The 13,914-nt window shown below is 41.4% G+C and overlaps 1 protein-coding gene across 1 annotated transcript in view; it reads right to left on the bottom strand.

Moving 5' to 3' along the window:
• The window catches only part of PLXDC2 (plexin domain containing 2), a 247,895-nt gene extending 234,366 nt beyond the window's left edge, over nt 1-13,529 (bottom strand). The window contains exon 1 of the mRNA XM_066316433.1: nt 13,235-13,529. Coding sequence (XP_066172530.1) covers nt 13,235-13,343 — 109 coding nt within the window. The 5' untranslated portion in view covers nt 13,344-13,529. The remainder of the gene's footprint in view (nt 1-13,234) is intronic.
• Between the last annotated feature and the right edge of the window lie 385 nt (nt 13,530-13,914).

Genomic DNA, 13,914 nt, shown 5'->3' on the forward strand with positions numbered 1-13,914 from the left:
TTACAAGGCAGCCATTGATAATAGCAGTCACCTGGCAGGGAGATAAAAGTTGGGAAGCTTTTCTTCCCAGTTTACCTGTCCTATATAATTTAGAAGTTTCTAACATTCCTTAAACTGTGAAACAGACACTTCCTTCCTCCTCTCTGTGATTTTTAGAAACAAAGAATCAGAGAAGGGGCATTTTTTTCTTATTATATTTTTTTAATAATTACTTTTTAATACTGAAAAAGAAACCAAATTAGAATAGCAAATGCAGAGTTTTCCCCTAAAAGGACATGGCTTCTCTGTAGAGCTTCTGAATGTATCTTTTCCTATCTTCACTCTCTGGCTCCCTACAGATTTAAATTACAGAAGCAGAATATTTGTCCTCAAAGTAACCTATTTTTTAATTCACATGGATGTTTTGATCTCTCTCCCTAGACTTCTAGGCTGAACAGCCCCACAGAATTAATACGGCTGCTAAAATGTATAGAGAGAACTGAATCAGGTCTTTCATTCCTGCCCAGCAAATATTCTCATTGCTCTCACAGTCAACTCATGGACTCCTCTGCTTGCTCCTCTTTTTCCCATTTCAAGAGTCACAAGCACTCCAAAGGTACTTCAAATGTACTTCCTTTACCCTTAGAATTAAGCAAATTAAATTATCATATATTAAAAATGAATAATACAAATAAAAACATCAGCAAAGGAGCAGGCATCCAGAACCTTTCAGCCTCCAAATCCTGAATGCCTTCAAAGAGTATAATGAGCAACTTTGAGGTATGGAGTAGGTTTTCAGCACCAAGGTAAAAATCCCCCCCGTTCATTCATTCATTGTCTTCCTGGGAGCACACAAGCCGTGCTTGCTGCCCGTGGGAAAGTGGCATCAAGCTGTACTGTGACCAAAGATCCCACACTGCAATACATCACACGCACTGAGCATTGCTGAGCACACTACAGAATTAGAGGCAAGGTTTTGTGGGCTAAAGACTCATTTCAAATTAGCTCAAGCTGCTCTTTAAGGAGTAAACTGTGTCTGTGTTGAAGCATGTGAGGGTAGAATATAACCTCTTTCTTTTCCCCTAAATAAAATTCTACATATAAAAGGCCCTATAAACACTAGCAACACCTACCAGCATGTTCTAGCACAAGTCATTTTGGTGAAGGCTTTGCATATGCACTTCTCTTCAAGCACACACTTTAGTCACATTTTCAAGTGCTGTGCCAAATTGACGCTTGCAAGGGTAGCAACTATTTTTCTTTTTATAGTGAATTTAAATAATTTAAATATTTTCTCTCTTTGCCTTCTCCTACTTTATGGCAATCCTCAAAATGGATTTGAATTTAACTTAAAAGTCAAAAATTTCCTTAGATCCCCAAACAATAGATTACTGAAAAGAGAGGGACAACTGGCTGGCTCTACAACTGTATTAGCATCAGTCTCAAACTCTCATGTAGAGAGACAAAATTAAAACTACAGTGGATTTATAATGATCATAATAAATCATAACTATGACAGCAGAAAGTATAACCAAACACTGGACAATCTCTCTGGCCACAGGTTTTTAAGTTTCTCTAGGAATGCTGGCTTGGTATGCACCCCACAGTGGCATAATACAGAAGAATAGGGATAAAATAATGAAATTCAAATACAGGCATGGAAGGGTCAAAGCTAAAGCTAAAAGAACTAATTTTATTTTACAACCTGGTCTAACTAGAGCAAACTTCTGAAGATAAAGCTGGATATAACTTCCTATCCTGAAGACCTCACCTTCAGTTTATTATCTACACATGCCTAGAGATAAAACACTATTCATTAACATCTCTACGTCATCCCTTGAAGCTAACAGCAATGTTTTTGGGTAAAAAGCAGAACAATAAACCATAAATTTGCATTCAAGAAGCAGCACGTAATAAGTGTTTACACTTAAATTTGATGTGAGCCATGTGTACTTATTGCTTCTCAAGCTCAGGCCACATTTCAGTCCCTTGGAGACAGATCATAAAATCTAAGTGAGTATTTAGTTGGTGCATCTCCTAAATGTATCTTCCACATCATATTAGAAGAAAAAAATCCCAGCGGTCAGCTCTTAAAGAAGAACACAATATGCATTAGAAGAGAGATTTCTGGCTGCTGTTATCCACTACAACTATACAGGGAGGTCAGTCTTTTCTGCCTGACGAAAGATCCTTTTCTCCTCAAACCATTTCAGGATCAGCAAGAAGGCTGCAAAAATTATTGCCTCAGTTGCAAATGTCCTGAGACTTCTGGGTCAGCTGCATTCCAAAGTCCAAGATCAGATGAAAATCTTAAACATCTACATCTTTTTCAGTCCACTCATCTGTAGGACACCATTTCTTTAGAATGGTACTGTTGAGCATGCATTTAAGCACAGTTCTAAATAACAGAAGTTTTCCATAACTGAAGCCCAGATATGCAATTCCAAATGCTCTAAAGTGCGCAGTCCGTTTGAGGTTTGGTGTGTTATTTTTCTGGTGGGTTGCTGCTCCTCCCCCTTCCTGTCCTCCCCCCTCTTTTTGGTTTTATTGTTGTCTTCTCTTTTTTTGTTGGGTTCCCCCCCCGCCCCTCCCCCCCCCCCCCCCCCCCGATTACTCTATTAGATCTATTACCTAAATGATAATGTAACTTTCATTTCAAATTAGGTGGGACATACTTTGCAAGATAAGAATAACAGCTTTCTAAAATACAGCTCTTTTTTTTTTACTTGCCGCTATTTCTGCAGAACAAACAAAACCCACCATCAGTGATAAAACAGCACATGCTGAAAAGCACCAGTCTGCTGATCTATCAGTTCTGTTTTCAGCAAGATACTTACCCTACAGGAAACTTCAGCATGATTTATAGCATCAGAGGAACAGTATTATACATGGACAATGTATACAAACGTGTTAATAGACCATTTGCCAATAGTCTTTTTCCTTAAAAGGTCATGAAGATACAGTTCCCAGTAAATGCTGCTATCATATTTATCAAGCAAAATACTAATCTACAAACATTAATCTTGCAAATATTGTTTAAATAATAATCTACAGCTCGCAATGATTGCCTGTTTTCTTAGAATGATAAACTTTTTGACTAATCAAAGCATTCTGCTCAGCAGGTTTTAAACAGAGTGCTTTGGAATTCCTTCTTCTGACTAACAATTTCTGAATCTGGATTGTTATTTTTAAAGTTTAATAACAGAAAAAAAAAATACAGTTTGTGGAACACCATCGTTCTCTTCTCTCCAAGAACTGAATGACAAGACCAAAAAGATTTGGACACAGACTTTTCAAGCTGTCAAAGTGCCAACAGGCAGAAATCTGACCCAGTATTTCTGCTTGTCTATCCTTCAGACATGCTTGCGTTTAGGCAAAGACTTATCACACTATACTATAAAATGTTGCAGTTTGGGATATGTTGTATAAACAGCTTAGAGTAAAACCTCTCTCCTGATCCAAGCCTGAGTGAAGAAAGGAATATCAGAAATGGCAAAATCTACAGCAGTCCAAGACTAAGCCTTGTGGTCTCTGCACTAATCAGAGCCTTCAGTCAACTCTAATCTGGATTTTTTTCCAGACAGACAGGTTACTTGATCAGAGGTCTGACTGCAATTTAAAATCTGAGATTAGGGAATTGAAGGACAAGAATGCACAGAGAAACTACACCCCTGAATTTGAAGAAAAAAGGGGAAACTCAAAAGACATGATATTGCAAAAAATTCAACTCATACTTTGATACACAAATGAGGAATCTTTAATTTGGGCAAAGTTGTCACTTTTGGAAACCACCTTTCTATTAGTTAAATTAGGGCATTACCTGACTTCTAGAAGGTCTTCCAAGAATAAGAAAACGATGAATATAAAGTACATATCTATGATTCTGGGAACAATCAAGCAAGCTCTAAGACAAGTGTGGTCTGAAAACAGCAGTGGACAAGCAGAGCATACAAATTGCTTGCTGGCCAGTGATGGGAATCAAAAGTCTAGGGTTCAACATCAGAACACCTAAACAAAACAAAGAACACAAGCTGGATCCAAGCTTGCAGCACAACACAACATGAAATGGCAGAATCCTCAGGCATCTCAGCTGAGGTGGAGCATAATCCCTCCTCCTTTTAAACACTACGCTTCCAGGGGTATGGGGTGAGCTCAAGAGGCTGACAAAAGACAGTGGTACTTTCTTTCCTCCATTCAAATGGACAAGTTTCCTCAAGCAGAGTGATTTTGCAGGTCATTAATGCTATTCTACAAAATGGTTCTGAATTGAATCAAAACCAGCATTACCAACTCTGCAATCATCGTCCATGTAATTGTGCAGGAAACCAAAAAGGGGCTGGAAAAGCCAAGTATATTAAGTAAAAATGGAAAAACCAGATAATGACCAACAAGCTTTCAAACAAAGCATACTAGAATTATCCTTTTTTTTTTTTTTTTTTTTTTTTTTTTTTTTTTTTTGCTACTGTAGAAACTCAGACTCAGTGCCCTTGTTACATTATACTTGGGTCTGCTGCGATTTTACCACGTGCCTAAAGGTTATTAAAGTGAAACACATACTGATGGCCTGTGGTGCATGGGAGCATGTGGAACAGACTTTCATGACACAACTGCTTCTCATCTCAAGGAAATTCTTGCTGACCTAAAAAGTCCCTTCTTAGCTACACTGTCCCAGGTAAGAAATTATTAGGACAACTTTCTACTGTTATTATATCATTCGTGCATTGGAAAGATAGAAATGTCTCCAACAGCTTATAGGAAAGGTTTGAGAAGGATAAATTCATTAATATTAGCAAAACTAAAAGCAATTGTGTCATTGCTTAGTGTGATGTTTTATAGGGGAAAGAACCCTTTGGGTTTCTGTGGCTGAATGTAAACATGAAAAACTGTGTACTTCTACAGTCTATGACTGTACATTTCACTTATTAAGTCTTGCAGAATTTGCATTATAAACTAAAAAGCATTGCATTACACATTCTTAATTCATAAAACTTTTTTAAAAAGAACATAAATAACAGATGTAATAAAAAGCAAATGGAAGCCAGAACTGATGACAATCTATAATGGTGACTCATGCTAACCATTTTATTTGAGACTACAATTCAGATCTGTGTATATATAAGTTTAAATAGGAATCAGTAATAAATTGTGTTGATATTGAGGTCAGCTTTCTGCAATACACCAAATGTTAAATTTCCAGTCCATAAATACCTTCACTGCAAGTAAAAAATAAATCTATTATCTTTACAGCAGCTGTAATCTGAAAAATACACTCTCTTTTAATTTTGTTGCCTCGTGTATATCTTATTAACCATGAAGCAACCTGAATGAAACATACTATAAAGTTAAAAAATGAAAACCCCAAAACCGTAGCTGGATGATCAAGACAACTGTTCTTTTCAGCCATTCTTACCTTTCCTGTGGTCAAATAAAAGTAAGTTTTTTTACAAGATAAAATGGCCTGCTCTTACAGGGCTTACATAGCCAAATTCTCAACAGCAATAAGTCAGATTAGAGATGACTAGAAAGTTGATTTCCCACCCTCATCAAAATTTTTGATCTTATTCAGATTGAAAGTGAATAGTCAATGCTGGCTGTAGGAAACTAAATGAAAAATATGTAAAATATACAAACACATACACTTCATAACAAAGTGTTTTTAAATTGTGTTTATATATATTATAAAAATTCAAAGCTAAAAGTCCAAATGCAAAATTTGAAATTAGATATTTTATCATCATCAAAACAAGAATCTCATAACTACTTGTTTTGTCACTTCCCTGTGAAATAACAAGAACTTGCCAATTTTAACATAAATTTCCATTTTCAACTAGTTTTTTCTTTGAACATTTTTTACTAAACCTACATAACGCCTGGTAGCATTGAACAGAATTCAGCTATTCTACTTTTCCAGAGTTTTATATTGTTCTAAGGGGATTTATAATGCTCAGAGGTTTCAAAATCCTTCATTCATTTTCCTTATAATTTTATTTTCACCTCCACTACCTCTTCTGAAATGTAGTCTTTTCTGTTTCCCTCCCTGTTTTTTAAATCCCACTTGACTAACAAGAGGAGGTCTGATCTATCTGACTTAGAGCGTGGCCACATCAGCTACTGAAACAGCGCAAGTGAGGAGGAAGCAATCTCTGGAACAAGCAGAAAGGGCAGGGAGGAGATGCAGGATGAGGCAGAAGAGGACGGACCCAGGAACTCTGAAACCTGTTCTGCCACAAAGAAGTTCCTTACCGAGGGCATTGGGCTCTTTCTCGGGGGACTGAGGTTGAATTGCGAATGCACACAATTTTGCTTGCAAATTCAAAAGGAGAGTCCTTTTAATCCACACAGGAAAGCAGAAACATGCAGCTGGTGAATATCATGGAGCACCTATTGCAAGAAAGACTCATGCTGGCTTCCAGTTCTCTATGGAGGCCAAGATCACGTTTTCCAATGGAGTTTTAGTTCAGCTGCTGACTCATAAAAGAAGAATCTGCATAGTGATGAACAAACCTTTAACACTTTACCCTTCAGAAAACACTGAATTTTCAACGGATGACACTCGCCTTTTACAACCAGCCTAGTAGCAACTCTTATGAGAAGATGCAATCATTCAGCAGAGATGCAGTTTGTAAATTATAAAGAAAGTGGAACAAAAAAAAAAAAAGGTAGTGCATGAATAGAAGAAAAAATTAAATACAACTCTAAGTGCTTATTAGGGGTAACCACTGCATCCTATTCTGCTATTAAATGCAGCTGAAACTTCCAAGAGAATGTGCCCTATGACAGCAGTTAAGGAAAGCTGCAGTAAATACTATAAATGGCATTGCATCCCTGAAACATAAGCAGCCCTTTGACACAGTTCAATTACATCTGTAAAGCAAAGGAATGGAGATCCTAGAATCAACTTTGACACAACATATATTTGAAACACTGCCAGAGAAAGGTTAAATGGAAGGGTTTATATATTCCCTTTGTGGAACTCTTCTTATTCATGTCAAGGATTGTTCACTGAACAAAATGGCATGAGATAAGTGATTCTGCCTAAAGACCAAAAAAGTCAATATGAGAATACCTTAAAAAAAAAGTCTGCTTATAATGGAACCTAGACAGTGTTCACATTAAAAGGTAAAAGTTCTAAACAAGAACAAAATCTGATTTTAAAAGCTCTATTTCATAACATAAGAACATTTACTACAGCAGCATTTAAAATGTCCTTAACTCCTCTACAGCCAAAGAAAGTGCATCTTGAAATCACATTAAAGCCACATCACTGGGAATGAGAGACACAGAAGCCTGAAGCTAAGTGAGCACTGGTATCATGCTTGTATTTTATCTCGCTGCAGAGTTCAAGGTGAGCCCCTCTGTACTTAAAGCTATCCACACAGAATGATTCCAGATAGCTGGGTGAGACCTAGAAAGGTCATGTCATCCACCCATTTGCCCCAAGGCAGGAACAGCTGCTTTTTTTGACAGAATGACATTTTGGACATATGTTTATCTAACCTGTTTCAGTGATGAAGACTACTCATAGATAATCTGTTCCTCCAGCTGTATCATATAGGAGTCTGCCTCACTGCAATTTCAGTCATTAGTTGCTGCTGAAGACAAGTTATTCCCTCTGTGGAAGCCTTTTACACACTTTAAGATTGTTACAATGTCATCTCTTAGTTTTATTCACTATAGCAGTGTTCTTTCCTTTTTTCTTCACATCAGAGTCCTCAATTAGTCCATATATTTCTTAAAGTATAGTGCTTGAAACTGAAGAGAATATATCTCTTGGGATCTTAGCACAGTTGAGTAGAGTGCATGCATCATTCTTGTCATGTCTTATACCTATCTTCATATCAATCTTTAATTTCTCTTGATGTATCACCCTATTGAGATATTACTTTTGAAACCATGTGTTCAACTCAAGCCCCATGCCTGACCCTGGATCTGGCCTCAGGACCTGCTCCATTTTCCTGTTCCAGAAGGTTGGGTCAAACCCAACTCAGAAACACACTCTAACATGCTGCCCTTTGCTTGAGAGAGATGAACAGGTTACACAAGTGCTTTCATACCCAGACACTTAGCACAACTGATTGCTCAATGTTGACTGCAAGGAGTGCTAACTGAAGTTAAGTTTATTGGTTGTATGAAAAAACAGGAGAGGAGAAAGCAGAGGAAGTGTTCCATGATGAGACACAGCATGCACAGACGTTACTTCAGGGCAATGTCTTATGCTCATTTGTGAGAAGCCACAACCAAAAACAATCCTCATGTGCCCTTAGCATGGCCTTTCTGCATACTTCTCCATAGAAAGCAAACTCATAGGTTCTTCTTGTTCCTGCTGTGATTATGCAATTCTCCAGTTTAGTAAATACAGCATCTGCCAATCGCACTGCATTAACACTCCCAGCTCAGCCCTCATCAAACCTTAAAGCTGGATATAATTCCATACTGCTGGCAAGCTTGCAGCATTTCCTTCGACTGGATCATAAATGCTCCCATAAAATTACCTTTGTTCCCTCTATAGAGAGTCCTCAGGAGAGATTATTTTAACCATGGTCACCTTAAATTCCATTGGTATTTGTTTTTTTAGGAAGCATGAACCACACTGGAAATGCAAAATACCAGTGACCCCAGCTGTGTTCTCAGACTAACAGACTGCAGCCTTGGTAAATTTTGAAACTGGGGATGCTACAGAGATTTCTTTTTTCCAGGGCTTTTAAGGTTACAAGCAGCAGAACTGTGCAGTAATTCACACAGTCCAATGAAAACATGGTGACTTTCATCAAAAGCAGGGTGAAATTATGCTTTTATTTTTATTTTATTACAAATTTTTTATCTCCTTTGTGGAGAAAAAACCAGTAGGATTCGACAGAGCATGTGATAGTTGTATTTGGCATACTTCCAAGCAAAAAAACTTTCTGGGCATCACTGCAGAGTAGTCCTGCAGGAAACCCAGGTTTCAGGTCCAAAGCTCCATCTCCTGAGATCTGCAGAGGTATAGGGACCTGCAGCACTTCTCCACCAAAATTTGCCAAAAAGTCTTTAATGAAAAATAATAAAGTCTGTGACTATTCTCCTCAGGGAATCTCTCATCATCTAACATTATGCATTTTTTCAACTACCTCTTTCATGGTCTCAGGAGTCTCTGCCTTGAAAGGAAACAGCCCTTCTGAACTGCATGTTTTTAGAGGTATCTGGTATCCAGTAAGGCAGTAGATGTCACAAGATTTTGCTCTAAACAACCTGTATGTGTTGCTAATAAATTTTTGACCAGACAATTTTTTTTTTAAATTTCAAATTATAAATACCTTTTCTTCATTGACTACATTTGTTTACAGTGTAGAGAGATAGTTCCCCTGTTATTTATCATCAACTCCAAGTTACATGTCAGACAAAACCTAACATCTTGAGTCAAGTATTTGCTGGAGTTTAGATGCCTGCATGGGGATATAAACTCTGAACAGAAGTATTTAGAGCCAAACAAAAAACCACTTTTTCCCAAGGGATTTTTAAACTTTCGATGAACTATGAGTATTGATCTTACTCTAAATCTGTGGAAATGAGTGTCTGTAAAACTGAATTTAAAACCTAAGTCAACCACATTATAGTCTTAATTTACCCACTATTTACTAGCAGTAATTCAAACCACTCTTTCAGAGGAAATGACAAAGAACACAAGAGGAAGAAGCAGTATGAAAGTTGAAAAAAATAAATTACTACTTTAGAAAGAAATATTAGCAAAATATATATGACATGCAAATAGTATTTGCTCTGAAATGTCAGTAGGATTCTCTAACCCAATTGTCCTTGTTTGCATATCAAGTACAGAAAAAAAATCCTAAATGCAAAAAGAGAAAATATACCTGATATACATGTTGTCTAATCTTGTATTTCTTTTGATACTACTAAGATAAAAGCCAAAGGTCCTAAAGTACAATGATGAAAGCTTGGTCTCAATTATGGATTTTTTTAATAGAGTAAAAATCAGGCAATATACAAAATGTTACTATTTCAGCAGTAGATAAATGCTAGATAAACACTCCTTAACAGCAGTTTATCCTATAAAAATAATTTTATCCACCCTCCCCCCCCAAATGCTTATGTCTAGAGACAACAGCAGTCCAATGAATATAAATTATATCAGGATTCTGGAACATACTTTGACAGAATAAAAATTACAATAACAATTTCCTAATTCTGACTGATGACATTTCCAAAAGAATGTAACACTTTCAAGACTTTGTGGCAGCACTTCAACAGTGAGCCCTCACTTACACAACTGGAAGCCTTAATTGTTTTGTGAGCTTTCAAGAGACTGTCTGTTTCACTTCGTTTAATTCATGTCATACTCAGTTTGGCTACTGTAAAACACACATACACACAAACCTCGTGTTTAAGAGTCTCCATCCTGGATTTTTAGTATTTTTGCCACGGAAGGGAAGTTCTGCACAGGCCCAGGGACGGATGGATGGATGGGTGGGCAGAGGGATAGAGGGATGGAGGGATGGGATGGATGGGTGGGCAGAGGGAAATAGAGGGATGGAGGAATGGGATGGATGGGTGGGCAGAGGGATAGAGGGATGGAGGGATGGGATGGATGGGTGGGCAGAGGGAAATAGAGGGATGGAGGGATGGGATGGATGGGTGGGCAGAGGGATAGAAGGATGGATGCTGGAAGGGAGCCGGAATGCGCGCGGCCGCCGCTGCGCCCTCTGGCGGGGACAGCCCCGCTCCGGCCAGCCCTGCCTCCTGGCACCAAAGTCTGGGTGTAGAAATCCCCAGGGGCAGCCAGGTAAGTCCCAGCATGCCGAGGAAATTATTTCACTTGAATTGGTTCGACTTGATTTTCTGCGGTAAGATAATTCTAACCAGCTGGCAAAAAAACGCCTTTGCATTTTTTCCCATCTCTGCTGAAATCCGAGCGTGTGCCTTTGGTAGTAGCATCCTCAGAAATCTTCCCTGGCTCCAGCTCTGCCAGGGCTTACTGTGTATGTTTCCATTTCTTGATACTGTTATTCCATTCTTTTCAATAAGGAGTTTTGTTACTGAGTATTTGACAAAAAGGTAAAAACAGCATCCCCTTAAGAATTTGCAGCTACCTCAAGTATTCATTCTTTAACTCTTTTATGGTTTTATCTGAGCTGATCCAAAGTGATACAGGAGGTTCTAAATAAAGTATAACTTCAAAACATCACTTTTTTCGTTTTGACTCACAAAACCTAAAGTTGAATTTCTGGCTTTACATATTTTTCCTCTTCTCACTGATTAGGCACAGTCTATCATTGCCTTTTAATTTCCGCCCCCCCCCCCCCCCCCAAACAGCTGCAGTACTACAAACAAACAAAAAGGATATAAAACTCTGATTTTGAAAATGACATGTAATTACTACTGTCATACCAGTCAAATACTGTCATGATTTTTTAATCAAGAACTACGGAAAAGATGCCAAAGTTATAAACACCTAGATATCAAAACTGACTTCAGGTTGCCCATCTATCTACTTGAAGAAAACAAATACTTTCTGCATTTTCTTCAGAATGTATTAAACTAATACATCAAAATAGTATTGGCTTGATTATAAACTGCTTCCTACTCCATATCACATTCAGGAAGACACAAGACATTATTACATGATTTACAAATAAGCAATCCACTGGTTAACCCTCTATTTAGCATCTCCTGGTAACAGACATTGACGACTACTACAACCTAATAACCTAAGCCAGTGATGTGTGGTGTTTATTTGCTCACTGATAATTTATAGTTCATAGAGTTCACTAATATCTTATTGTCTGGATGATAATTAACTTTGTGAACGCAGTCCACTACCACACAAGATTGCAACTCTCTTCTTCTAGTATCACCACTACGCCACCTCCCTTATAACTATCATTAACAAACACTAGCATTTGCTGCCGACAGCCCTGAGTATAGGAACAAGGGGTTTGCAGGAATACATGAAAACTCTCCTCCTGGTTTTTCCCTTTGGCCCCAAGTGACATGTGAGCCCGGCAACCTGCTGAGCTACCCCGTCGTTTAGTAATTCCAAAACTCAGTGGTAGGTCCCTACCCAGGAAACTCGCTCTGTCTAGTGCATAACCTCACCGGACATGTAAAACAACTACCCACTCTCTGTATTTCGGGTCAGTTACACAGTGACCACAAAACTTTTCACACTTGTATCAAACCTTTAAGGAAAGGAAGAAGGGGCAGTTCTGTCGCACCAGGGAAGCCAGTGGGCGTGTTCCATCTGACAATAATCTAGCTGGTATTTCGAATACACAGGCACAGCTTTTGGAAATACCCGTAAGCCAGAATCTGCCGCAGAAAGGTCCCCTGACACACAAACCCCACGACTTGTCTCACTATCCGCAAATGTGCCAAGATTTCCTTTGGCAGCTTTCCCCTCCACAGCACAGGAATGCAGGATACAGAAGGCTTTAGTGATCAAAAGGGAACCCCATGCTGTGGGAAACAGCGGCCCAAGAGAAAGCACTACAGGTGCTGTATGTCACACATTAACAGGTGTCTCCGAGACGGACTGACGAGAGGACCCTGATACTTCACAAGCAAACTTGGTCAACAGAGCCTCTCGCTCCTAACGAGCAGGTCCCACAGCCCCTGGGGCTGCTTCCTTTATCTTTCTCCTTCTCTCAACGCCCAGTTTCCAGGGAAGGCTGCAAGCTACTGACTTCCGCGGGGGAGGAGAGTGCCCGCTAGCTCTCCCAGGCAGGATCTGCAGGGAAACTTTGCCATCCCTCCACGGCTCGCTGCCGGGAGAGCAGAGGGGCCCCGGCGCGGGAGGCTGTCGGGGCGCCTCTCCCGGAGGCTCCGTCCTTCCTTCCCGGCTCCTGAGGGGAGCCCCTCGCGTCTCCTACATGGCTGGGAAGGAGGCTCCGGGGACCCCGCCAAGGGGCTGGGGAGAGGAACAGCATCGGCTCCCAGTGATCGTGGGGCTGATTCATTAAAGGAGGAAAGTCCCGAATTCTCATTAAAATAAGAAATGAAGTCACAGAGAGCTCTTTCCGGAGAAGCCGGGGTAGGGAAGGATGAGAAGCCGGGACCCCGGGCCTCTCTCGGGAGGAGGGGGAGCCAGCCCCGAGCGGCGCCTGCCCTCTCCGGTGCGCGGCCCGCGGAGCGGCCGGCAGAGCCCACACGGCGGGGGCTGCGGAGGCGGCCCGGCCCCCGACCCCGGCCCCGGCCCGACCCCGCCCCGGGCTCCGCGGAGAACCCGGGCCGGCCCCGCCCGGCAGGTACCGGCCTCGCTTACCGCGGCTCTGCCTCGGCGTCTCCCCGCCGGCGAGCTGGCAGCGCTCGCTCAGGCACTGGAAAAGTAATAGAAATCCAGCGGCTAGTTTGCTTCTCCGCAGCCTCGCCATAGCACGGAGCCTGCCGAGACAACTCTCCGGGTGCGGGGTCCGCGCCGCTCCTCGTCGGTGGTGGGGAAGTCCGGGGGCGGCGGAGAGCAGCCCTAGCAGGCGCCGAGCCGCGCTGTCCTCGGAGCAGCGCTCATACAGCGGGGCGGCAGGGACGAGCCGCCGGGGCTGAAGGCGCTGGACCGGTCTGGGGGCGCTGGCAGGAGGCGGGGGGGGCTCCGTGCCCCGAACTCGCGCGGCCGCGCCGCTCTCAGTCCAGCGGCATCACCGCTAGGGAAAACAAGCCCAGCCTCGCTGCGAAGTGCCAAACTCTTCCCTCCTCGCAGCCTGCTGATAGATTTTAGGAGAGCCACTGAGATCCTCCCTTCCTGGCTTGCCCCCACCCAGCTCCCTTCCCCCGCAGGGTGAGGCAGGGTGCCTGAGGGACGGAGCCTCTCCTCGGTGTACCGCCACCGACTAAACCCTTCCGAGGAAAACGAGCGGGGAAACGTTCCAACCGGAGCCAGCGGACCGGCCCCGAGTACGGGGGGAGCAGGACCCGGAGGGGGGCGGATGCGCCGCGGGAGAGGATGCG

The sequence above is a fragment of the Sylvia atricapilla genome, chromosome 1, assembly GCF_009819655.1.
Source record: "Sylvia atricapilla isolate bSylAtr1 chromosome 1, bSylAtr1.pri, whole genome shotgun sequence".
NCBI classification, from domain to species: domain Eukaryota; kingdom Metazoa; phylum Chordata; class Aves; order Passeriformes; family Sylviidae; genus Sylvia; species Sylvia atricapilla.